Raw genomic sequence first — 26,753 nt, 5'->3', positions numbered from 1 at the left:
AATTTTCTATGTAAAGTTAACATATTTCAACATATTCCAAACTAAAAAAACAGTAAAAAACAGACAGGAAACGACAGTTCAAAGTTTCGTTCGATTTGAATGGACCCTATTTCAAGCCTAATTCTTATCAATATTTATTTTATATCACTATATATCATATCATTATAATTATATAATATGATGTCTTGCATTAAATAACAGTTGAAAATTTACTTGAAGGTGCTAGTTACCAGGTCGAAAAATCCATTAAAAAAGGTATTTGACAGTTGACTAGTTGAAAAAAAAAGAAAACTATTTAAAAACAAACAACAAGCAATCTACAATTACCTAGTATTTTGATTATTAATTTATTATAATGTTAAATGTTGATTGTTAGCACTTTAATTTGTGTTGCTAACGAATTTAATGCAAGGATGATACTAAAAACTCCCAACAATCAATAGTAGCTTTAGTCTATCTTGTGAGGACAATAATTGAAGTTTTAAATAAGCATGTTTCTTATCGGTGTCTTCATTCATGTGGTATTTCTAATTTCAATATTTGATATTTATTTCAAGTCTCCTATAGTTAAAAATATAAAGCCTCACACACCTAATCACGATGCCTTGGCAGATCGTCTTGTGTTATTTGTTGTTGATGGATTACGAGCTGAATCCTTTCTTAACCACTCAACTATGTCATACTTGAGGTAATTCTATATGCTTTAAAATTGTCTTAAGTATAATAATATATATATTAAGAAAGATATAATTTCTGGGAATGTTCGCTCTTATCAGACTGTAACAATGTATAATTTTATAGATGAACAAATATCACCAAAAAGTAATCAAGTACAGTTTGTAAATAACGTGTAAAAGAGATTATTGTTAATTTTTTTGTAATATTTACCTATTATTATATTTAGGATTATCATTCCATTATAAAGCTCTAAAAATATATTTCTAGGTCGGTTGGTAACTCAAATGGCAGGTGGGGGATTTCTCACACTAGAGTTCCAACCGAGTCTCGTCCAGGGCATGTGGCAATCATAGCTGGTTTTTATGAAGACCCGTCAGCAGTAGTAAAAGGTTGGAAGGAAAACCCTGTTGACTTTGACTCTTTGTTTAACCAAAGTTCTTATACATGGTGTTGGGGAGCATATGATATTATAGATATTTTCTCAAAGGATCAAAGCATAAATAGCCATATTTTTCATAGCAAATTTGACCCTTATGATCAAACATTTAGTTCTGATAAAAATACAACATTATTAGATAGATGGGTTTTTGATAAAGTGCAATCTCTATTTGAAAACGCAAAGGTTGATGAAAATTTAAATAAAAAATTACTTGATAAGAAGATTATATTCTTTTTGCATTTATTGGGCACTGACACCTCTGGACATACACATAAACCAAAAACTAAGTAAGTACTGTCTAATATTAAATTCATTTTAAGGAAATTTAATCAAATAATGAAACATTTTTACTATAAGATACTTAACTAATCTTAAACCTTTTTGCCTTTGGCATACCTTTATTATAATATTATTATATATATTATTAAATTTTTTCATGACTGTGACGGTAACTTATCTAAATATCCCGTCCTGAGACCCTCAGAAAAAAAAGATATATCCCCCCATTTAAAATATCATGTGATCGAACGGTCAATTCTTGAAGTTGAGTGTCAGATGTGGATGAAACACTCGCCAGTTAGTGCTGATCGGATGATGGTTGTGTCGTTGATTGAGATGTGGATGAATGATATGAAGATGTTGACTGTGTGTTTGAGTATGCTGTGTGTTGTTGATGTGCCTGCGATGATTGTGTAACGAAAATGGTAGCACCCTACTAATTATGGTGGAATAATGTAGTGTTGCTTGTTTTTGTAGTATGTATGTTTGTTTGTGTTTGTAGATTTGTATGTTAATGTTTGCATCTAATTTGTCACAATACCGCTTAAGGCTCTTCATCACTGCACCCGTGGCTCCTACTACAATCGGGATAATTGTGACGGTGGTGTTCCATAACATGGCGAGTTCCACTATTAGCGGGTGATATTTGCTAATTTTTTCTATTTCCTTAGCTCCAATGTTATAGTCAGATGGTACCGAGATATCTATAAGGTAATGTGGGAAATCCCTGTCCAAACTGACGTTACAATCACACACAATAGACCAGATCTTAATTGCATAGATAAACAAAACAACCATACTTACCTTATATATATTATTATTATATATTATGTAGATAAACATATTGGTTTTGATGGTAAGTGATTATCACTACCCACACTTTTTTTTATGAAAATAAGGGATGAGACGAGCAGGATGCTCAGCTGATGGTTATTGATACACCCTACCCATTACAATGCAGTGCCCCTCAGGATTCTTGAAGAACTCTATAATTCTGAGTGGCACTATGATTGTGCTCTTCTTGAGATGGAAGATCTTAAGTCTCATTTGCCCAGTAATATCACTAGCTATGGCGCCTTTCATACTGACACAGTAATGTTTACTCATTACTGCTTCCTGCCAGAAATAGGAGCCATTGTGGTACCCATAATTTAGCCAGCTACCTGTGCAAAGGAGCCTCGCACCGGTATTACACTATCTTGTACCATAGAAATCACTTAAGTGCTTACCTTTTCCGCTTAAACTGCTAAAACACAACAATATATTATGTGTTTTTACACACAATTCCACTGTTATATTAATCATGCATAATGTTGAAAGTTTTGTGTGATGCAACACATCTATACTAGATCTTTTTAGGGCTAGCAGTGAAAGTGTTGAGGTGAAAGTGCATTTATTTTAGATTGCCATTGCTAAACCCTATTTTTACCTTATTAAGGTTTTCTTGCCTAATATGAGTTCCATTTCAATTATGTTACAAGTTTGTTTGTTTTCTTTGTTTGCTTTTATTGTAAAGGCATGTACAAATCACGGGAAGAGTTCCGAATATCATCTCCAAAAATTAAGATAGCATCCCCACCATCTGGATGTGTGGCGGTCCTCCACAGTGCGGTTTTCAAGGAGCTTTCTTCAGTGAACTACAAAGCTGGTGAAATAAGCTTCCTTGTGCAGTGTTTCCAAGACAATATGACATGGGTACCTTCAAAAAAGTGCGTACAGCTTCCTTAAAGGCCAGCAACACTCCTGTGATTCCTCTGGTGTTGCAAGAGAATGTGGGTAGTGCTCACTTAACATCAGGTGACACTTACGCTCATTTGTCTTCCTTTTCCATAAAAAAAATGTACACAGTCGAATTTATTATATTCTTTATGATTACAGAAATTTCATTACAACACTGCAACATGTAGATGAGGGAATCAAAAACATAGAACAATTAATAAGGGATTTCTATAACAATGATGGGAAAACAACATTTCTAATGACTTCTGATCATGGAATGACTGATTGGGGTATTAAAAACTAATTCTAAATAAATTTCACACATACTGAAACAATATCCACATGTACTACCTATGTCTGTTTGAGGTGAAACTATAACTCCTAATTTCTAGCTAATTGCTAATGCCTATCAGACCTATGAGACACACTGAATGGTTAAAAATAGTCTAGATGTGCCCTCTCATTGACATTACCATTAAGTATGTACTACTGTACGGACCGTACAGCAGTCCACACACCTTACTCGGGTGTGGCTTTGATATTCACACAGCGTGAAGAAATACAGAGGGGCTCTAACAATATGAGAATTGAAAACAAAGTGTGAACCTGGGAGATAAATAACAATTCAGTAGTTAAATAAGTAATACTATTGTAATCAATTTATCATAATATATTGGATGCATTAACCTTTAGAGCTTGAATTAGACAGCAATTTACTGTTTCAGTGCTGCAGCAAACTTTAGTTTAAACTTAACAAAACAGAGGATTTTCTTTTTTTACGAAAGTAAGGGATGTGACATGCAGGATGCTCAGCTGATTTATACACCCTGCCCACTACAATGCAGTGCCATCCAGGATTCTTGAACAACCCAAAAATTATGAGTGGCACTACAGTTGCGCTCGTCACCTTTACACTTATTGAGAGTAATTTCACTAGCTACGGCACCCTTCAGACCGAAACACAATAATTTTTACACATTACTGCTTCATGGCAGAAAAAGGCGCCGTTGTCACCCATAATCTAGCCGGCATCCTGTGCAAAGGAGCCTCTCGCTGGATTAGCTTCTCTGTATTATGTTAGTTCTAATAGCTTTGAATTTATTTAAAACATCCATCTTTATTGCCTACAGCTTTGCTTTACATCAGTCAACTCTGATTGACTGGTTCTGCTTAGGCCACTATCAATTGTATGGTATTATAAGTAGGCTAAGCGGTTTACTTTTGTATGAATAATAATAAATATACTTCTATTCTGCTAGTCAACAATTCATCATATATATATATATATATATATCTAATATATAAAATTCTCATCTCGCTGTGTTTGTAGTTAAACTCCTTCGAAACGGCTTGACCGATTCTCATGAAATTTTGAGTGCATATTGGGTAGGTCTGAGAATTGGACAACATCTATTTTTTATCCCCCTAAATGTTAAGGGTGGTCAACCCCAAATTTTATTTTTTTATTTTTTTTGACATTTTTCTTTAAATTTGTTTGATTATGAGTCAGCGTTAAAAAAGTCATATTTTCACCCATCTACGGTCAACAGTTGCTTTTGTATTGCGATTTTAATATCGGCAATAGAACGTTCATCTGACCAGACAGACGTTGTTCTGTACATAATAAATAAAATACCGTTTTTGATGAATTTTTCATTGTAACATAATAACATGCTCCTTGTTGTTATAATGAAATTGTTTCACAGCAGAACTGTCAAACCGCGCGTCAAAAATACTCTCACAGAAAATATGTCCAAACAAAACAAATATTGGAAATAAAAATAATTATGGGTCCCAAATCGAAATAAAAACTATCCCATCTCTTAAGTTGGACTAAACTGCACTCCATGAAGTAATCCCCATTGAAATCCGTTCATTAGTTTAGGAGTCCATTGAAGACAAACATTTTGACACGAGATTTATATATATTAAGATATATATATATATATATGTTGCTTTATAGTTTTGTTCAAATCAAACTAATTTTTAATTGCCATTACCTTAATGCACTATTTTGTTTTACATATAAATGAATATATAAATTATTACAAAAATGTTATATAATGCACTGCAAATTGTTTACAAAATATTGAAAGTATATAAATTGATAAGGCATAAAATTATGTTCTAGGCTCACATGGAACCGGAGATGATCATGAAACTAAAACACCATATGTACTGTGGGGTGCAGGTGTAAAACAAGTTGAAAGTGATGAAAAACATTTTGATGTTGAAACCAACTCAATGATTTTGGAGCACAGATATGACTTGAATCAAGCAGACCTTACCCCATTGATGGCATCATTTCTCTCAATACCTGTTCCTGTAAACTCAATAGTAATTATTTCATTATATTTAGGTAACTTTGATGTTTAAACTAATATATCAATTTTTTTTAAGTATTAGAGTCCTTACAATTGTGAGTTTTAAAACTACACAAGTTTTGTCAAAAGCGGCTCTTTGTATCTTCATACAGTGGTGTCTCTCACCATGGCACATCTTAATTAATGACATCCTGGCCTATAAGCATATACATCTAAGTACCATTAAGCTTCAAATTTTGCTCTTGAAGACCATGGAGACATACCACAAACCATACCACTGTGTCAGAGCTCAATGATATACATAAATATAAAATAATGTGAGTTTTGTTTTCCTAAACAATTTGTTATATTTTGAAAGTGATAATCCTCACTTCTAGGATTAATATACAAATAAAATTTGAAATCAAAATTTTATAAATGATGCGGGACTCGAACCCACAACCTACGGTGTTCCATGCCAGTGCTCTCCCAACTGAGCTAACCGTTCGAGTGACATATGTTATAAAATCTTGTATGCTAAGTTGACTGTTTCAAGTGGTATTATCCCTTTTTCTATCGATGTTTGTTTAGCTGCGGTTGTCATCACTAGTTTTAGTTCCACAGACTCTCGCTACATGGCCAACAGCGCCAAAATGGCGAATATCAAACAGACACAAAAGCACTTTGACAGCCACCGGTCCAGTGGTATATAGTAGATGTCAGAGTATACAGTGAACACATATAAAACATGGAACCAGTCTTGTCATACTATCTACCATTGATTATTAGCGCCAAAAATTCTCACCATTATGTCACAATACAGTAAGCTATCATTGCATAATAAAAAGAGTAAATTACGGTAACCAAGGATTCGCGTGCTTGACATTGTCAATGTTTGTCAGATTATGGACAATGTATGCGTTATGTATGAGGGGATCAGTCATTTATTTTATTTTATTCTTTATGAACTACCAACAGAATTACATGTGATACATTAACATTAAACAAGTCTTAGGTGCTAGGGATACATGTAATTACATTTATAGGCAGTTACAGCATGTATATAAATACAGTCGTACAAAATGTTAAAATTTAAATAATAAGTAAAGGCTAACTAAAGTTATATAAATGTTAATGTAAACAATGAAAGGTATAAGAAATAAAAATACAAGAATAATAAAAAATATTCAGAATCTTAATATCTATGTCACATCTGCCGCTGCAGAATCATGATAAAAGAAATAGGTTTTTGAACTATACATAATATTAACTAGATTAGTGTATACCATCCAAAAAAAGGCGTATATTTTTCTAAAAGGTCGGCAACGCTTCTGTGATAATATGGCTGGCGTTGGTTTTAGAGTACTTAATTTTTTTATGTTTAATTAATAAATGAATTGTCAATAATTAACTGTCATCAAAATATTAATTAAAACACCAAACGAATGCACACAAAACTTACAAACACAATTGATATGGTTAAGAAGAAGAATGTAGAGAAACTTATTGTTACAACACTGAATATAATTTGATATTTGAAATATTTAAATGACTCACTTTATTATTACAAGCATGTAATTTGTATCCCGTATTATAATGGATAATAAAATTGTAAGTAAATTTCGTTTTTGGCGAGATCAGTATATGAAGCAGTTTCTTTTTCCAATGTATATTGCATACAAACTCTTGAAAAACTAATGCTGTGTGTTTTTCTAAGAAATTAAGTATGTAATTGAACGAAATCGTATTGCCATCGAGCCAAATAAATACTCCTGATACAAATTGGTACAACGCTTTTAGAAAGCATCGTGAATTCCTTATTGTATTTTTTTTATATAAGAGGGGGCAAACGGGCAAGAGGCTCACGGGATGGGGAGAGGTGAGGCAACCGCCCATGGACATCCGCAACAACAGGTGTGTCAAGAAATGCGTTTGCGGCCTTTAAGGTATGCTTTTTTCTTGAAGGTCCCTAAGTCGTAGTATCTGTTCGGGAAAACCGCAGCCGGTAATTGATTCCACAAAGTGGAATTCTTATTGTATAAATACCAATCTTCATTTTTAAATTGGAGTGATCACATTTGAGATGTCTTGTGAGGTATCATTACTAATCATTTCCATGTTTCTAATTGAAAAGCTTTTATCCATAATCTTTACGATTTCTGTCTCGTAGGAATATAAATTAAAAAGATCGTGAAATAAGAAAGGCTACGAAACTAAAGGCTAGTGAACTTTTCTAAAAACAGATAAACACAGTGGAATACAATCCCACAAAAACGCAAAATTAATACCAAATTGGTTAGTTACTAAATTAATATTTTAGTTTTGTAACAAAAAGTTAGTAAAATGTGCTACTACTATAGTATGCATAATGCCATCCCACAAATAAAATACATTTTATTGTATTTTTAAGTAATTCGTCTACTTACACGTGAAGATTGATTCAATTCCCCTTAGAACGACGATTCGTTTAATTTATGCACCACCAGTGGGAGGCTCCTTTGCACAGGAAGCCGGCTAGATTCTGGGTACCACAACTGCGCCTATTTCTGCCGTGAAGCAGTGATGTGTAAACATTACTGTTTATCGGTCTGAAGGGCGCCGTAGCTAGTGAAATTACTGGGCAAATGAGACTAAACATCTTATGTATCAATTTTCTCAGAATTGCTCAGAATTTTTGCTCAGGCTTATCAAGAATCCTGAGCGGTACTGTATTGTAATGATAAGGCATATCAATTACTATCAGCTGAACGTCCTGCTCGTCTCGTCCCTTATTTTCATAAAAAAAACACTTTATAACACATGAAGGTATTTTAAATCCTTATTTTATCTGTTTTTAAAATTCCGTCCGACCAGGAAACGATCGTACTGTAGTGCGTGAATCCTCCCTCACACGCGGGATCGTTGTACAATCAAACAATCTATTAGTCTCCAATGGATTATATTCATTTTATAACTTAATACATCATATTATATTTTATATTGGGCCGAAGGCCGACCGCTCTTAATTTACTTCATGATCTAATCTGACTTATTCGATTGTCCTCTCATCCGCGTCAATATTTTAAATTATAAAAGAATATTCTATTCTTTAGCTTGACAGCCAACCATAGAACAATGAGTTCTTATATGCGGATAAGAACTCCTTGTTAAAGTACTCACTCGCCTAACTGAACTGATCCGCATGCCGGGACAGTTTGTAAGCCCTGCCCACTATAGTTTTAGTTCCGTTATTTTGAAGTATTATATAATTTTTTTACAGGGTCAACTAAAGCCGGATCTTCTCGACACTTCAAAAGAAAATAAAGCGAAGGCAGTTTACAGTAACAGCAGACAACTGTTAGCTCAATACAATAGGAAGAGACTTGAAATTGAAGCTAATGCCATCAAAGCATTCTACAAACCCTATGGACCACTTAATAGCAGGAAAGTGGAGGAATTAATACAATTTACTGAAAGACTTTTGGAAAAGGAAGATTATGATAGTCTTATGGACTTTTCCTATGAAATAATGAATTTAAGTTTATCAGGACTTGAATATTACCACAACTATTACCAGAAACCACTTTTGTTGACTACGACATTATCGTTTTTGGGCTGGATAACTTATTTACTGAAGGTACTCTTAGATCAGACCATGTATGCCCAAGTCAATGTTTCAAACAGAAAAAACAAAACAAGGACACATTTAAATAAGACACCAGGAAATATTATTCTCTGTATATTATTAGGCATAGGCATAATCTTTACCTATTTAATATATGGTGAGTTTTTATTTATATTTCAAGCCATTTTTATATGTAAACAAGCTGACCTAGCAAACGTTGTATTGCCGATATTAAAATCGCGATACAAAAGTAACTGTTGATCGTAGATGGGTGAAAATTTGAAGTTTTATGTATTTTTTAATGCTGACTCATAATCATATTTAAAAAAAAATACGTGTGGTGGGGTGGGTGGTCACCCTTAACATATAGGGAGATGAAAAATAGAAGTTGCCCAGTTCTCAGACCTACCCAATATGCACTCAAAATTTCATGAGAATCTGTCAAGCCGTTTCGGAGGAGTTCAAAGTTTAACACGATGACATGAGAATTTTATATATTAGATAATAATGCAGCAACTGTTTTGGCTGTGTAGAATAATATTTAATTAAGGGTTCAATATTAGAGCTTAGTAACTTAGTTAACTACTGCCTACATGGATAGTTGGAGTCAAATCAGTCTGAGTATCTACCATATGTTCGGAAAAGTAGAGCTCGGGAGAAAAAAATACAAGAAACTCAACGGTCACTCTTTTCCATAATATATTTTACAATGGCTGTGATATACATAACAAATGAGTTTGTAAGGTGGTGCATATATTTTGAATTTTATTCAAAGTTAAAAGCATTTTTAATTTAATTTTATACCTATTTCAAGTAATCAAGTAGTAAAAAGTAATCAAGAATAAACTATAAATTATTGTACTTTGGATACCTTTAGAGCTTGAATTAATTGTTTGTGTAAAGGTGCTTCGTGAACATGATGGTCGTGATTACCATCATACTTAGTAACCATATCCAACAATATCATGCTGTATGACCTAAGAGGGCCTCAACTATAATATACAAAATACCTAAAGTTTGTTGATTGTATTTTTTTTATGGAATAGGAGGACAAGCGAGCGTACGGGTCTCCTGTTGTTAAGTGATCACCGCCGCCCTCAATCTCTTGCAACACCAGAGGAATCATAGGAGCGTTGCCGGCCTTTAAGGAAGGTGTACGCGCTTTTTTTGAAGGTACCCATGTCGTATCGTCCTGGAAACACCGCACAAGGAAGTTCATTCCACAGCTTTGTAGTACGTGGAAGAAAGCTCCTTGAAAATCGCATTGTGGAGGACCGCCACACATCCAAATGGTGAGGATGATATCCTAACTTGTGGCGTGTCGGGCGAAGGTGGAAGTGTTTTATTTGAATGCCTGTTTATTGAGATGTTAATAAGTATCAAATTTCATTTCAGAGCAGAATTTACCAACACAATATTATATCTATTTCTTAATGCCCCTGCTCCTGTGGTATTATGCTTTGACACCAATTGAATTATGGATTGAGACATTATCAATGCTCCGGAGAAAGAAAAGAATCATGTTATTGATTGTTGAAGTATTGTGTTATGTTATTGGTTGCATCGCTTTGGTAAGTAAAAAATTATGTATCAATATTAGAAACCACACATTTATAACTGTAGTGGGTTGTGTTATTATAACTTTCACTATCTATAATAAGTGGTAGCCGGTAGAGTAAGAGATGAGGTTGCTTTAGGTGCCACGTAGCAAAGGTCGTCGAAAGAGAAAATCATTTCGAGTCAAGTTCACTAAGAATTCTCCTCTCATTAGTAATTTTCTCGAGGGTGTAGATTGCAGGCACGAGGTGAAGTCATTCAAAACTAATATATATATCGCAAATTGGATGTCTTTCTGAAAGTCTTTCAAAATTGTTTTAGTGTGTCCTAACCCGTCACTGGCTAAGCTGCCACAAAGGGCATGGCGCACATGCCCGTGTTAAGCCGCCGCGCGTTACCGACGCCAATTTCAACGGGCTCGTGTTACAATAAAATTTATTGCTTTTGAAGTGTTTCGGCTTGTTTATAAAAACGAACGTCAATGCTTTTGTTATTAAACAAACTAGCGCTTTGTTAGATTACATAAACAATAGATACTGCGTAATTTAAACAAATTTCTTTTAAAGTAGGGCCGTCATGAATTTTTTATGATTGTGGCATGGGCGCCACGCGCTTTGCGGCAGCTTAGCCACTGACGGGTTATCGTGTAGTAATTCACAGTCGTGACTACTGTCACAATTAGTAATTGCATCAAATACAATGTGTTGCGAATTGAGTTTTTTCACTGAGTTGATTACTGAGTCCATTGACAACCTGAAGCCGAAAAGTTTGTGAACAGGGTTTTGTTGCCCAGTTGCATTTTAATAATTAAACTTTATTTTTTCTTGTTTTTTTGTTATTACAATAATAATTATTTTCAGGCCCTTTCATTTTCCTATAGGTGGATGCTCAGCATACCACTTCTAGGCATGAGTGTATGGCCAATGCTATCATCATCCAAAAGATTGTTACCCAAGTATGTGTGTGTTGCCTGGCCGGCCGGATGTGTGGCGCTGAGCATTTTTTCATTCATGCCAGTAGTTGGAAAGGATGTTTTTATTGAACTTGTGTAAGTAGATCTTAACTCAATAAGTACAAATTAAATTTGTAACCAAAACTTATGAACGGTGCGGGACATGAACCCGCGGCCTCTTGGGCTCCGCCCGAGCGCTCTCTCAACAGAGGCAACCGTTCGAGTATGCATGGGTCGTAAATTTTGGTAAATCTTGTTCAACTCTCCGGTTGTGGCTCCATCTGCATGTGTACGCGCCGGTCCTCGACACTAAACTATGCGAAACATATCGGCACAAGGTTGCTATTCCACGCCGGCATTCTATGCGAGTGTGGTAATTGATCTGCACGAGTCGGACCCGTGCGTGCTGACGTCATTAGGCGGCAGCGTGACTCTCCAACTTCTAAATGCCCTAAGTCGCTTCTTACGAAGCACACCACTTCTCCATTACACCCCTTTCTCCGAAGATAAATGTAGTTGGGCTCGACCAATAGAAGTGTCCCAAATTATGACGAATAGATGTGCTGTCTTCTACTTGCGGTGGGATAGTACCTACTTACATACTTTTCACAACGTAACATCTATCATTGGTGGTAGGCGCGCCTTGGTTAGTAGACTTGGTATATTTTATATGATATACAATATCCTTAAGTCCTATTCGAACATAGTCGTTGATATCGTATTATATATTCCTATAGTAGTTAAAAAGCTTCTCCGTAGTTAAAGTAGTTAAAAGCTCCTATGATCTATCATCGTAAGCAAAATTTGGTGTTGAAACCATAGTGCTTGTTCACGTTGACTCGTGGACGTGGTCACGAAATATTAAAAAACACAGCATAATACGCAAGTGTTTACGTACAAAACGCAGGTAAAGGCGAAAGGAGCGGGTAAGCTAGCAACTGGCCCGTGCGGCGCGCTCGTCGTTATAACAAACTTTTGACGTTGTCGGGTCGCGCAGTTCAACTAGCTAAAAACTTGTCTCTAGAAATGATAGCATGTTTTCATATATTTATTATCATGTCGTTCAATACAGAAGAGTTGATCAGTGCTTCCATTATTTACAAACCTCTGACAACACATCACACACGCTCAAACGTCTGGTGGCCAATGAGAAAACGAGCTGGCCGCGTCCACCGCGCCTGCACCCAATACCGCGCACGCGGGTTTCTACGTGAATTAGCACATACACTAACAATATACTTCGTACAGATGAACAATAAGCGTGCAAAAGAGAAGAACATCCCTTAGTTATTTATGCAACTGTTGTGTAATAAGGGTTATTACAACACGAATGTGGGTGAACCCGGCTTCGCCTCGTTTGATAATAATATCACATGAGTGTTTTAATACCTAATTATCAACAGTTGCATACAAGACTTTATCTACACCCAGAATATGAATCCTCTAAAAGATTCTAAAACAGTTAGCTTACTGCTAACATTCAAAAAGCCGGCCTAGTAACCATTACATCAATCAAACGAGTGTTGTAACGTTGTACTGAATTTCATTACAACACTCGTTTGGATGATGTAATGGTTTTTTGGACATTGGATGTTTTAATGTTGGCAATAAGCAACTGTTTTAGAAACTATAATAGAGGATTTAAAGCGTGGGTGTAGATAGAACGGATTTACAGCAATTGCTATTGTTACTATAACCTATCTTGATTGACAGGTCGTAAACAGTCAAGCTAGGCATTCGTTCCTTAGTATTTTGAATATTAAACCATTAGTAAACATTGACAAATCAATGTTGAACATGCATTATCGTGCTTTCAGGACATTTTTCTCAGTCTATGGTCGGTTCTATAATCTATTGCATGGTATCTGTTATTTTATTAATACTAAAACTGATTGTTTGATATGCGTTTATTAATATATTTATTTTTGGCATAGATATGCTGCTGGATTTATATGGTTGCTTGTTAAGATATACTATGTTTGGTTCATTATGAGTGGTAATTACGAGAATACAGTTAATATAAGAGAGATTATCGTAAGCGTGCTACAAATGATACTCCTGACATTATCGCTGCAGATCATATTCGTGCAGTCCAAACGATTTGAGAATGGCTCACCTATTTCACAACTTCTCCAGACTGCTTGTTGGTGCTTTACGGGTTGGTAAACCTAATCTATTTCTATATTTAATTATAAGAGCGCTTTCGCACTACGCCCGATCAGAGTCCGATCCATACCCGTGAAAATACGGTCTTGAGTAGTCGTGTGTTTTGTCGCAAAAAATTATCCTTTATGTGATGTAAAATAAAATCGAAAGTACTCATTCTGTAGTAATTGTAAAATTAGTATTGACGTAACACTGCGTGGTGATTGTAAAAATCTCTGTTTAAACGTCGGTCCACCAAGAGAAGGGTGCACCCAGAATTCTTTACTTCTTCTGCGCCTTCATACGTACATTAGCATTGCCAGAATTGCATACTCTGGTGTGGCTTCGCGTAAAATAGCCGTATGCCAAAAAGTGACCCCTGTATTGCTCGGATTTTGATCAGAGATCGGACTAGTGCGTAAGCAATACCCGAATTCAGTCCGAGAATTCTAGACCTGTATTCACGGGTCCGTACGGACTCTGATCGGACTTAGTGCGAAAGCCCTCTAAGGAAGAAATATTCATGGGATATAAGTAATGTTATGTTGGTGTTTAATGAGCTTTTTATGATAGAATTATACTTAGGTATACTTGGCAACATCGATTAGTTAAATCTCGCATAATGATACGCAATCGCGCTTCTATGAATGCTATCGCTCATCCATTTCTGTTATTTTTCTCTTCTACTCAACATAACGAGGAATGCATGTCTCTTGAGATTCGATATATACCTAACTATATGTACTTACATATTGTGTTTCAATTTATTGAAATTGCATATTTTTTCAGTGATACTTTCAGTGTTGCCACTACTGTATTCTACAAATATAACCAATCGTCTCCATGGAATCTTCTCTTCAATAGTCAATTTCTACTTGTTATTATCTGTGTCCCATGAAGGATTGTTTATGGTTACTTTGCTTTTGAACATACTCTGTTGGATGTACATTGAATTCAAGCTCTTAGGCCTGGGAAACAGAAAGGTACTGTTACTTTTATCTTGGTGTTTATTTTGTGCGGCCTATTATAGTGCAGTGTCTCTTTGATGTCGAATTAAAAAAAGAAATAAGATTTATTTTTATACCAAAATATGTATTTTTAATATTTTTTATGACTTTCGATGTCATTTTACGGCCGTTTTCAATAACGTATCTCTAGTTACGGATACATTGCTGTCACCGTTTAATGACAAGATGACACCGTTTAGAGAAGCGACTTCGCTCAACATCTTCAAAAAAAGGCTGCTATATCATTTACAAAGCAATGAATAAAAACATCTTATCATAATAAAAATAAACTATATTCTGTAACTTGGACCACCGCCTTGAAAAACCGGAAAGCAGCAATGAACAAATTCGCCTCTTACTCACGGATCTTATGTTCTCATGTAAGTGACGACAGTCTTAATGAGAAATTAAAGTTCTTTAAACCGAGAAACTAAGGATAGATAGGTTATTGAAAACGGCCGTAAGTCGACAAGAAAGCTATGATAGACTACGAATGAACTTTGACGGTGAAAAACCATCTCAAATTAAACTGGCAAAGTGCTTTTCTCAGTGCTTCCATTGCATGCAGCAACGATGTATTGATGTGAATGGATACTATTTTGAAAAGATTTTTAATACTAATAACTTGCTAGTTTAATCAGTTTTTGTTTTTTAAGAACTTTCAGTTTGACCCTCGTATTCGTATTCATTTTTTACTCTTGTAGTATGTCTGCTTATTATGTTACGAGTTGCGGATTGTGGTTCTAAAATGCCACAACACGAGTTTGCAACTTTTATTACTTAGCTGACATTTAACAGAAAATATTGTGACAAATCTTGCATTTTTAAAGGTCGAGATAGAGTTACCCCCTTATTCATAATGGTCCGCTAACATTAAACAGCCGCTTAGGAGTGTTTTTTCTCATTCTGTCTTAGGTCAATAGAAGAAGACAGAGTGAGAATTAGCAATGCTTTAAGTTAGCAGACTATTATGAATAAGGGGGTTAGTATTTAGCGGCAGAACAAGAGTTTCACAAGTGGGAGGCTCCTTTGCACCGTATGCCTAGATTATGGGTACCACAACGTCGCCTATTTCAACTGTGAAGCATTAATGTGTTAGCATTATTGTTTCTCGCTTTGAACGGCGCCGTAGCTAGTGAAATTACTGGGCAAATGAGACTTAACATCTTATGTCTCAAGGTGACGAGCGTAGTTGTAGTGCCGCTCACAATTAATGGGTTTTTCAATCATCTTGAGCGATACTGCATTGTAATGGCCTGCCCATGCCTCTTCCCTTATTTTAATAAAAAAAAGAGTTAACCCACAAAGTAGAGTTAATGACGGACGAACAAAACATACAGATATCTTATCATACTATACAAGTGTTGAAATATAGTGTTCCACATGCTTATATTGAATATTCTTTACAGATCACAGATTGCGACTTTGATTTGGATGAAACTGTCAAATCAAAACACATCACGCCTTTTGAAAGAAGTATAAGCAGCCATGACTTTAGGAGAGCTTTCTTTTTCGTATCCTTTTTTTAATGTATTATATTATATATATTATAACTAGATATAACAATAGGTAGGTATAAGTTAGGTAATAATAGGTCGTAAGTCGTTCATATTTCATCTGATCCCAAAAATAATTAATAGCTATGGTAGGTAATTTTTAAATTTAAAGATGGCGTTGATGTGTGTATAATATTTGATAGTTCAGTCGAGAAGATTAAGTAAAACCGTCAGTCTTATCTTCCAGCATAGAGACAACTCAATAGAAGGGCTATCGTATTCGAAGTATTGCACTTAACTTGCCCAAAATATCTAAATTGTCTCGAGTGTAATTGAGAATTGGGAGATAGTTACGTGTAAGGTAAGCTAAGTAGTAAATACCGTGAAAAATGACGTTTGCTTATTTTTTCCGCACCGAAATGTATTATGAATCCACCGCAGCTTTTTTAGCAGCCGATTTGAGTACAATAAACTTCTAAAATATCTTTCATGTTCTAGCTCTGTTATCAACTTTAAAGTCCTTAAATTTACTGTTTGAATATCGTACGAATCTCTTCGGGTCTGTCGATTTGTGCTAAATGAAATAATTATTCTTAACTCTCATTCAGATGTTGTATGTCATTTTAGCATATTTTGGCACAGGCAACATAGCGTCGCTAAATTCGTTTGAAGTGAGATGGGTGTTATGTTATACCACTTCGTTCCAGCCATTTGTTATAACTGCTTTGATATTACTCAAAACTTTATCGCCCCTACTTGCAGTGGGCTGTTGCTTCAGAGCAATACAAAAATTAACAAAGGTAAAGTTCAACTTAGAGTGAATGAATGAATGAATTACGCATTAATTGTTTGTTACATTAAGTATTAATACTCATACCTATTTTAAATATAATACTGAGTGACTGTCTATTGCTATAGTGCTACCCTTATTTGTCACTAGAATTCTTATGTTTCTTCGTAACTTACAGATGAGTTAAACAAAATTCATGGTCGATATAATGTTCAACAACCATTTAAAACGTAGACATGATTTTATGTTCCTTTGTAGGTAAAATAAGTGAAAGCCTAGCCTTCCGAAATCGGCAAGTGCCCCAGGGCACTAGATTTTTCAGATACACTATAATCGAAAGTGCCGTACGGCACACTACGCCCTGACCAAGCTCTGACCTATATTTTGTTTATAATATGGTTTAGTTTACATGGCCTTATAGCCTGTTTCAATAGCTTTCTGATACATTCACTCAAATCATCCTATTTCTCATTCTTCATCTTCATCTAAGACATATCGCAGCGCGGGTCACTTGCCGATTTCGGAAGGCTAGAGGCTTGTCAACTCCGAAGAGCCTTAACATCTTCTACGAATACTATTTGAATTCACAGTAATTATAAATATTTTCTCTTTTTACAGGCACCAATGGGATATCTTAATATAATGGTGTTAATTTATTCCAACATAATGGGCCTGCAGTTGTTGTATTACGTAAAAAATACTGGCAGTTGGTTGGAAATAGGAACCTCAATATCACTGTATGTGATCGTGCAAGTTCTCACACTGTTTATAGTTATTATCAACCAAATAGCCAAGATATTGACTGAGTTTGACGCATTTCATTTGAGCTGCAGACTGTTTAGTAATAAGAAGAAAGAAGTATGAAATATGAATGATGTATATTCCTCATGTTTTCAATTTTAATAAAAATGTTGATTATTTACCATTTTTTTATTTGTCGCGGTAGGTAACTAAACATTTCTGCCTACTATACATCTTGTAAAGAATTGCTTTTTACAAAATGCCTAATATTCTATGATTCATTCATTCATCATATAACACGCAGTTCTCACCTGTCAGACTTATTTGAATTGACTGTCAAGGTCATGTCGGCTGTCGTAACTGCTTTCTTCAGACACGTATCGAGGTAAGTCTGCTGGTCCAGATAGCGTCTTGTCATCCAGGGTAAAGTGGAAGGCATTGGACCGCGCAGAGCGTCACAGATGGACCGACCCGACCAACTATTCTGCTGCGGGCGGCCCGACCACGAGTACCTACTTTATAATCTGTGACATTAGGCCAGTGCGTCTGAATCACCTCTAACAGAAAGAGATAGCGACAGATTATGAGACGCATTATGTTTGCACCTGTTAACATCTACCGCTCGAGTGTAGCAATCGAGAAGAAAATCAACATCAATATATTTGCGATGGTTTACAGACCTAAGCACGATTTTTTGTAATCTAAAACCAATTATAGACCAGTGCCACAGTAGACACATGTACCAGTACGGAAACTACCTACAAACGTTCGAAATGACACACACAAACATGCGCATTGACGAGGCCCCTAAGCGGTTCGCGGTCAAGACGAGTCGAGTGTCACGTTGTTATTTGTTGCCGCGATCTTTTTAAAAATGCCAGCGTATTGCGTGGTATGGCTATTTGAACTCAGCTCCATCATAACTCCAGTTTTCGTTTTTTAAACTATAAAGTAGTATAGTATAAGATTGATTTATTGTTATATTATTATTATAATTAGTAGGTATTCGAATTATTCCGTTTTTAAGTCCGTGAGATCGATTATAATAAATTCGTGAACATAATTCACAATTTACACTAAGATGACGGCTGCAATTATCAGTTTTATGAGTGTGACTTAATGGTTTTCTAGGATGTTTTTTTTTTATATTTATTTATTTTGGACAAAAATACTAATTACCTACATGTGTTTTGTCATGGATTTCGTGGGTGTTGAAACCAATACCAGCTAGTGCTGCCAAAATGAAAATTTAAGATGGCGGCTGCAAAAAATTATCAACATTTTCATCACGCGTGTCGTATACATCAAAATTCACACTTTTTACTTGTTTACGCTCCGCAACGCCCCATAAGGAACTTCGTTCCAAAACTATCCTTTTTTAAAGTCGGTTAGAGAAATAACCTGACAACCCTGTTGCTTCAATTGAGTGTACGCACATGTAGGTAAGTATTTTATCAACAAGGCTTAGTTTCCATACTGATACATATGTCTACTGTGCCAGTGCTGAAGCCTTTCAAAATGATAAAAAGTGAAAGAAATAATAGTAGATTGAAACCTATTTTAAATGGAAAAGAATATAACAAAAATGAAAGGAAAAATAAATTACGGGCGATCTGAGGTCGAGAAGGGGGGGGGGGTGATTTAGGGTAAAAACGGTTTATCTCGTTTTCTGGCAAAACTGCAAGTCCTATAGAAAAAAATCAAATGGCAAAGTTGTAGGTAATAGGTATTCTTTTGGTTTCATTCTATTATTATTTTTAATTATCGAGACTGGTCTATTAGGTGTATCTTTGATTAGGTAATTTACTTTCAAAAATTGCATGAGTTAACAAAAGACTAGGTAGATAGGTATCTATAAATGTGTGACCTAAAAAAAGCCAATTTTCTGAACTACGCACATATCTACGTGTACGTGAACCCGCACTACACGTATCTATATGGTAGGTATAGGAAAAGAGCACGCAATAAATATTTAATTAAGTTTAACAACTAATGTTAGATACCTTCATAAAATATACGACGACATGGATGGACAGGGTTCTCGTGGTTAATTTTTTTTAAATTGTCCAATGGGTCCCTAGTCTGTAGTCTCATATAGATCCGTGAATAGGATATTAACTAAAGGTATTGAAAAACAAACGAGCGGACCTTTGAAAACGAAAACGTTGTTTTGAAAATTGGCATGTTGTTGGTATTGATCGCCCTGATAACAAAATTTGCAAAGAATATCTGATAAGTACACAAAAATAACCAATGTACCTACACCTACTATATACCCTTGCAACGCTCCTGCGGATCCTCAGGTGTTGCAAGAGTGTATCGGCGGCGGTGATCTCGTTCCATTAGGTGAACGTACACTCGTTTGTCCTTCTTTTCCATAGAAAATCTAAATAAAGTCAAAATATATTTTTATTGAAATAAAATCAAAAGACTGCTCGCCAACGTCAATCACAAAAAATACAATTCAGATACATTCATATTAATTACATAAAAGTTTAAACATATTTTCAAAACAGTGCAAACCAGTGAAACAACACAAGGCTGAACCATATAATCCATAAAAAACAACTATAATACTATTTAATTCCATATTGTAATATCGTTTACGTAATCTTCAATACTGTAATAAGCCTTCGACATAAGTCTGCGTTTAATAAAAGATTTAAATTTATTTATTGATAATTCATATACACTTTATGGTAATTTATTGTAAAATTTAATACTATCGCATGCAAAAGAATTGTTTATTTTACAGAGCCTAGTAGGGGCACTATAAGCTTGTAGTTATTTCTAGTGTTAAAATTATGTTTTTCGCTTATTTTACTGTATAAATTATAATGTTTATGTACGTGCAGGAGAAAAGACATACTCGGCGTTGACATACAGTATCCGTGAATCCCCATCCCGTTTTCCGTTCACCTTTTCGCGCTCGTCCTGTTGCATCAGCACGGTTGCAGTTTCATTAGGTACCGTTAGGGACATGTCGTGATATTTTCGTGCTATCACTACTTTGTTTCTGAAGTTTTCATTGTAACGTGTTGACTTTTGTTGTTAATAGTTCTGGTGCGACACCACACGAGCATGTTGAAAAAATAAAATGACTCTTACACTTGTGGGCAAATGGAGACCCGAATTTGGGTTGTATAAGTACAGAGATAAGATGTATTTAGAACAAAACTCCACAATTATGCGGCCGTATTTGATGATCTCCAGTTTCTTCGGAGCCAATTTGCTTTGCCTTCAATATAACAACATTCAACAATCACTTAATAATTTCCATACTAAGTGGGGTACCAATAAGAGTGAATCTTCACTTTATCATCATATTATCTAATATGATGATAAAGAAGGTTTACTAAATGGTTAGAGCTCAAATCTGAGACTTCTTGGTGTTAAACCAGACATATCATTTTACCCCATCCCATAACATTCCCAAGAGTTTTCTGATACCTACATGTATTTACTCCAGTTTCTTGAAATAATTAAAACTAGCAAACAACTTAAATTAGACCATTAATAATGATTTCATATAATTTTAACTTTACCAATGTAATTCAGATAAGTATTCATTATAAATTCAAACTTGACAGATCATAGAAGTGTTTTATAGAAAGGTAAAAATTTATAAATTAAATAAATAATTTTGGTAAAAGCTGTTACCTATTAGCTGATAGTAGAGGCTTTTATTTGCTTAAATACATAAATTGGTTAAATAATAACTTAGTTTACAATATTAATAAAATTACTAATACTTAAAATACTAACTATACTTTTCTCCATATTAATGTGAAATTATTTGCAGGCATTTCTACAGTATCAATGAGATGCAAATTATTATTTTCTCCAAGTTTTACCAGTTCACCAATATCACGAATACCCCATGAAGGATCTCTTGCTCTAAGTTTTTCATCAAAGTCTATATTACTTTGAGGAGTGATAACACCATCCCTACTAATAGGTCCATATATAATCATTAGAGCTTCCGGCTTTAAATGTTTACCAGCATTTTTGAATAAACTTATTGTACATTCAAACGGACTTATATGAATCATGTTACAAACATATAAGTAATCAATTGAATTTTCTGTAAATCCATAATCTGATAAATCATTTCTTATATCTATGACTTTTGGCAGCAAGATATTCTTTGTAGGACAATTATCAGCATAAAATAAAATACTTCCTAATACAGTTTCATCTACATCAGATGGCTGGAATATGACATTTGGAAAATTTGGTGCAAAATGTGCTAAATGCTGACCAGAACCAGAAGCTATTTCAAGAAATAATGTCTTTTCATCTTTTGTGCTTGTGTCTTCGTCATTTAAAATAAGCCTTTTTAGTACTTGTAATATTGGTCCTTTATTTCTTGAAGCTGCTGGATAGACCAACTTTTCTCCATCATACCTTTAAATTTAAAAAAAGGTAATTAAGATATATTATTTTTTATTTATTATATACTAAACAATATCATCACTATTCTAATTATTCTTTCACTAAATAGGTGTACCTACACATTTCAAAATATATAGTTTCCTGTTAATCAGTCAGAAGATAGAACAATAATATTATTCTGTATGTACATAAATGTAACTAAGTATTGATTTTTAAATGTACTAAGAAAACTCAGTATTTATTATTATTATTAAGTAGGAGTATAAATCAAGCTTTCCGAAGGAGTAAGGAACAGCTTACCCATCAATACTTCGAAAATTGGCAGAAAAGTCTTTCTTTTCAGTCATTTCCTTTATACGGTTTGTCAACCGAAACAGGAAAAACGATGGGCGTGGATGAAAAATTTTTAAAATTGTAATATATTGTATAAATTGAGGTAAATACTTCACAATAATTCAATCTTTTACATGATTTTATTGATAATTGATTAGTCTAGGCAGTCTCACGAATCAAATCAAAATCAACTCATTTCTCAACAGTCAACTTCAAACTGAACAAAAACAACTTTATAGTTTATACACAAAGCTGAAATCTGAAACATGAAAGCTGAAATAGACACTTGAAAGCTCAAAATAAATCGACACTTATTTTGAGCTTTCAAGTGTCTATTTAAATAGCGATGTCGATCTGAGATCGATTATTCGGAGTATCGCTGATATCGATTTATTGGACTAAAAAAATTTTGAACGAGTTCTAGTTCAGTTTCAATAAAAACTGTAAATTATTAACAATGACTTGAAAATACTAAAAAAAAAATTTAATTATGAAGTGCGAGATGCGTCCTTTGATGTATTGAAAAACGCTTGTGTTGTAGGTAGTCTTACTGAGTATGTCTAGAGTCGTTTTTTTTTTCTATCAATTCAAAATATCTAGTTGCTACGTTTTCTTCAGATCTGAATCCCTTAGGACAACAAAATATTAGGGTGAGTTTAAGAAGACACGCCGACATCGAGTTGCTTATGGAATTTTCCATACAAATAGCGAATTCCATGGTTTCATGACCTGACAGATTAAAAGACAGCATTTAAAGCCAAAAGTCATGTCATTTCAAATCTTTTCTTGTATTTATTGCTGGGGCTTTAATACTGCCTATACGATTTATCATGGAAAATGTAACCAATTTTCGTGAATGTTTTGAATTAAAATGGTAACATATCTATTATTTACGTACATATTCGTATGAATGAACTTTTATCAACCTTCGATTCGAACCGATTAAATATTGATCTTTTTGGACAGAATTGCATTCCGTAACTGGAAACTTTAAAAAAAAAGTCTCCTAAAAGAGTACCTACGGATTAAAAATGTGTCTACACTTCAGTGGCGATCTCTTTATTTTATTTAGAAAACTTCAATGGTGCTCCTGCCAGACGCACAGGTGCAAATGAATGAATATATAAGTGCAACTTGACTTCTATAATATTCCACACTTTATCTAACTCATATGGAAAAGATCTGTTTCCAATTTCTTCCGTACTCCGCGGCCGATTGTAGTAGGGGTGAAATTGTATCAATAATGTTAACTACCTTCTGTTTGTCTTTTTTAAGGCGCCAAATTTAATCTCTGTTTCCCGAGAGGGAGAGTGGGTTCGAACCCTACAAAACCTAACCAAGGTTTTTTATCACATTATATTTAAATTTTTATAAAGCATTCGTTTTTTTCTTTCGGTTATTATACTGATCATAATTTGTTACTTTGTGAAACAAAGTTTCACTTTTATCGTGGCGTAAAAAATCACACAATTGTTTTTCCTTTAGCCCCCCATTCACGGGCACACCATCGCTCCAAACGGCTCGTGAACTCTCAAAAATCCGCTCGTGAATGTCAAAATCCCAGCAATCCAAATGAAATGTTAAGAAAAAATAGAATTACACTAAAAAATACCGGCCGTAACAAGATTATTGGACTAGTGTCAGACTGTCAGCTTAAAGTTTAGAGCGACTGAAGGACTTGCATCCATGTTCATGAAATAAAAAAAAACTTACAGTTTATTTACTATTTAATTTATTGAATTTACATCTAAATAATATTCTAAGATTTTCAATTTACTGTATGAACTCTTGAAATTATTAGAAATATCTTATTGAATCAAAATGTCCCTTTTCGATACCAATTTTGTAATGGAATTATTTTTAGATGACAATGTTTCAAATATGAACAGGGCAGTTGTTGCAGCAGCTAATGTATTTTATGAAAACTACGAAAATATTTCATACATTGAGAACATATTTAGGAAAGAATGCAGAAATAGAAAGAATGTATCTTTAATATCAAAAAACGTGGTATTTGAAAAGAGAAATATTCGTAACAAGAAACAGACTTATGAAGACTTCACTATAAAATATAGTGACACTTTTTATGTTACAAAATTCAAAATGCACAAAAAAACAATGCAGGTATAAAATCAAATTGGTACTTGTACAGTGTACTGTTTCAGATTATACCTACAATTTTTTTTCAATGTTATAGCTTCTCAAGTACTCAATTGAGCAGTTCATGTGATGGAATTAGGCTAAACAAAAAATTTCGTTTTTTTTATGGAAGACAAGTGAAATATTTCTTGTATGCCGTAGAAGTAGGAGAAAATCCTACTAGGATAACTATGTCACCTGTACAGTGAATAATTTGGTGTCATATAGCTTTTTATCTAATTTAAACTATAATTTTAGTTATCTGTAGGTACAATAATTATAATCTTATAATTCAAACAGAGTAAAATTTTTGGTAATTTGGTGATTTCTTCATTTTTCAAATAATTGTTATTCTTTTACAGTCGCTGCTAAACTATTTAAAGGATTTCTACACAAATGCTAGTCTGTCCATAATTCCACTAAGTATAAAAGTTCACATCTTTATCTATCATCTCACAACTGATACTTCCCTGAGTGAAGTAAGTGAATATTTTGGCATCTCCAAGTCATCAGTTAGCTATATATTCCATGAGATTGCAACATTATTATCAGAACAGAGATTTAATTTCATTAACTGGCCATCTTTAGAAGAACAACATATTACAAGAGTTAAAGTGAACAGCAGATGTGGATTTCCTAATTGTGTTGGCTTCATAGATTCATCTCGCCTAAAAGTAGGTTCGAAACAAAATCAAGGGAACTCTAAAATAGTCTTGTTGCAAGCAGTATGTGATGAAAACCTAATGTTTTTCGATATCCATATAGGCGAAATAGGTAATACACATAAAAATAAAGTATTTAAGGACAGTCAATTGGGACATGAACTGAAAAACTTTATAGAGTTTGATAATCACATATTAGGCAGCACAGAATATAAACTAAGAAAAAACTTAATAACTCCATTTATTCCTGATGAACCATTGACCAATGACGAATTAAGATTTAATGAAATACACAGAAAGGCAAGTACACATATAGGACAAGCATTTGATTTACTTCGACAGAGATTTAAAAAGTTAAACAATATTACCTTGAACAAACCAGAAGCGGTGAAGAAATTGATAACTGCTGCATGTGTTCTACATAACTTCATCCTACTTCATGAAGGAAGTACAAATTTGAAAGAAGAATCTGTAAACATAGACGAAGGGTTGACTATTGACAGGAACCTTGTTCAAACAGCTGTTGAAAAACGTTTATTTCTTTGTAATTATATAAATTTCATGGAAGAATCAATTTAGTTGGTTTTCAATTATTATAATATATAATATTATATCTGTACTTAACTAAATTTTATTAGTCCGAGATCTCAAATCTAATTTTATGGTAGGGATAATTTTTATATAGTAGCCTAGATTTATTATTTATTTTTTGTCTACTTATTATTATTGTGTAAAATCATTCTTACCAATAAATAATTTGTTTAAATGGTTTTAAAATTAAAACAACAATATTTAAATGTAGGAAAAGTTACATTAGTGTGTGGCTGTACCATTGTGTAGGTATAATATGTACCTATTATTCCTAAAAGCCCTACTTGACTGCATTAATAAGTTAGGGATAAAAAACTTGTGATACTTTTGGATTGGAATGGATTTTTATGTAAATAAATATGCAAGTATTGCTTCTTTAAACTGTGCTATCTATATAAATAAAATGGTAGGGTTTTCATTTGTGTGCACATCAGGGAGAAAGTACGGGTTCATTTTATTGTGATATCTTTATTCTAATATACAAAGTTCTTGTGTCATGGTGTTAAACTTTGAACTCCTCAGAAACGGCTTAGAATCGGACAACATCTATTTTTCATCCCCCTAAATGTTAAGGGTCCACACGATTTTTTTTTAATTATTTTGATATATTTTTTAAATTTGTTTGATTATGAGTCAGCATTAAAAAATACATACAACTTCAAATTTTCACCCATCTACGATCAACAGTTACTTTTGTATCGCGATTCTAATATCGGCAATACAACGTTTGCTGGGTAAGCTGGTTTAATATAAAGTTATTAAAGTTTTAAATTTTATTTTTATAAAATATATTTTTTTTATTTTTATACTAACTCAGTCATTATGTGTATGAGGAAGAAGTCGTGGGTATCTGTTAAATAGTACTTATTTAAACAAGCAATAGCATTAAGAATACTTTATACAGAGCTCTGAAAAATACTTCT

The 26,753-nt window shown here is 34.0% G+C and overlaps 3 protein-coding genes across 7 annotated transcripts; 2 read left to right on the top strand and 1 right to left on the bottom strand.

The window, feature by feature from the left end:
- Positions 1 to 312: 312 nt before the first annotated feature.
- On the top strand, positions 313 to 17,891 carry LOC126976748 (GPI ethanolamine phosphate transferase 1). 3 transcript variants are annotated; one of them, XM_050825309.1, is made up of 12 exons: positions 313 to 688; positions 946 to 1,404; positions 3,275 to 3,405; positions 5,247 to 5,452; positions 8,678 to 9,179; positions 10,418 to 10,593; positions 11,440 to 11,627; positions 13,466 to 13,689; positions 14,466 to 14,659; positions 16,093 to 16,197; positions 16,788 to 16,979; positions 17,588 to 17,891. In XM_050825309.1, the coding sequence occupies exons 1-12, from the start codon at positions 492 to 494 to the stop codon at positions 17,831 to 17,833; spliced, it is 2,820 nt and encodes a 939-aa protein (XP_050681266.1). In that variant the 5' UTR covers positions 313 to 491; the 3' UTR covers positions 17,834 to 17,891. The 3 variants fall into 3 exon arrangements, 2 of the variants coding, with proteins under 2 accessions (XP_050681266.1, XP_050681267.1); XR_007731970.1 differs by lacking the exons at positions 13,466 to 13,689; positions 16,788 to 16,979; positions 17,588 to 17,891; XM_050825310.1 differs by lacking the exons at positions 10,418 to 10,593; positions 11,440 to 11,627; positions 13,466 to 13,689; ... (2 more) ...; positions 16,788 to 16,979; positions 17,588 to 17,891 and having other exon boundaries at positions 5,247 to 5,474; positions 8,678 to 8,872.
- A 2,210-nt stretch (positions 17,892 to 20,101) lies between these two features.
- On the bottom strand, positions 20,102 to 22,918 carry LOC126976839 (methyltransferase-like 26). Of its 3 annotated transcripts, none has more exons than XM_050825466.1 (3): positions 22,550 to 22,918; positions 22,406 to 22,473; positions 20,102 to 22,117 (listed from the first exon to the last, which is right to left on the bottom strand). In XM_050825466.1, exons 2-3 carry the CDS (start codon positions 22,450 to 22,452, stop codon positions 21,475 to 21,477), a joined length of 690 nt encoding a protein of 229 aa, XP_050681423.1. In that variant the 5' UTR covers positions 22,453 to 22,473; positions 22,550 to 22,918; the 3' UTR covers positions 20,102 to 21,474. The 3 variants fall into 3 exon arrangements, with proteins under 3 accessions (XP_050681423.1, XP_050681422.1, XP_050681421.1); XM_050825465.1 differs by having other exon boundaries at positions 22,573 to 22,918; XM_050825464.1 differs by having other exon boundaries at positions 22,406 to 22,915.
- Positions 22,919 to 24,161: 1,243 nt separating this feature from the next.
- Positions 24,162 to 26,325, top strand: LOC126976811 (uncharacterized). Its single transcript, XM_050825420.1, has 2 exons — positions 24,162 to 24,562; positions 24,940 to 26,325. The coding sequence occupies exons 1-2, from the start codon at positions 24,260 to 24,262 to the stop codon at positions 25,816 to 25,818; spliced, it is 1,182 nt and encodes a 393-aa protein (XP_050681377.1). The 5' UTR covers positions 24,162 to 24,259; the 3' UTR covers positions 25,819 to 26,325.
- The last annotated feature ends 428 nt before the right edge of the window (positions 26,326 to 26,753 follow it).

This window comes from Leptidea sinapis, chromosome 42, assembly GCF_905404315.1.
Source record: "Leptidea sinapis chromosome 42, ilLepSina1.1, whole genome shotgun sequence".
Classification (NCBI taxonomy): Eukaryota; Metazoa; Arthropoda; class Insecta; order Lepidoptera; family Pieridae; genus Leptidea; species Leptidea sinapis.
This window is presented reverse-complemented; position numbering and strand designations above follow the sequence as displayed.

Bases quoted from the DNA above. Each gene is read 5' to 3' on its own strand.
- LOC126976748 (XM_050825309.1), top strand. From the start codon at position 492: ATGTTTCTTATCGGTGTCTTCATTCATGTGGTATTTCTAATTTCAATA. The intron at 9,180-10,417 runs GTGAGTTTTTAT...ATTTCATTTCAG, and splicing joins CTTTACCTATTTAATATATG to AGCAGAATTTACCAACACAA. The intron at 10,594-11,439 runs GTAAGTAAAAAA...AATTATTTTCAG, and splicing joins TTATTGGTTGCATCGCTTTG to GCCCTTTCATTTTCCTATAG.
- LOC126976839 (XM_050825466.1), bottom strand. From the start codon at position 22,452: ATGACTGAAAAGAAAGACTTTTCTGCCAATTTTCGAAGTATTGATGG. The intron at 22,118-22,405 runs GTAAGCTGTTCC...TTAAATTTAAAG, and splicing joins AATTTTCGAAGTATTGATGG to GTATGATGGAGAAAAGTTGG.
- LOC126976811 (XM_050825420.1), top strand. From the start codon at position 24,260: ATGTCCCTTTTCGATACCAATTTTGTAATGGAATTATTTTTAGATGAC. The intron at 24,563-24,939 runs GTATAAAATCAA...ATTCTTTTACAG, and splicing joins TGCACAAAAAAACAATGCAG to TCGCTGCTAAACTATTTAAA.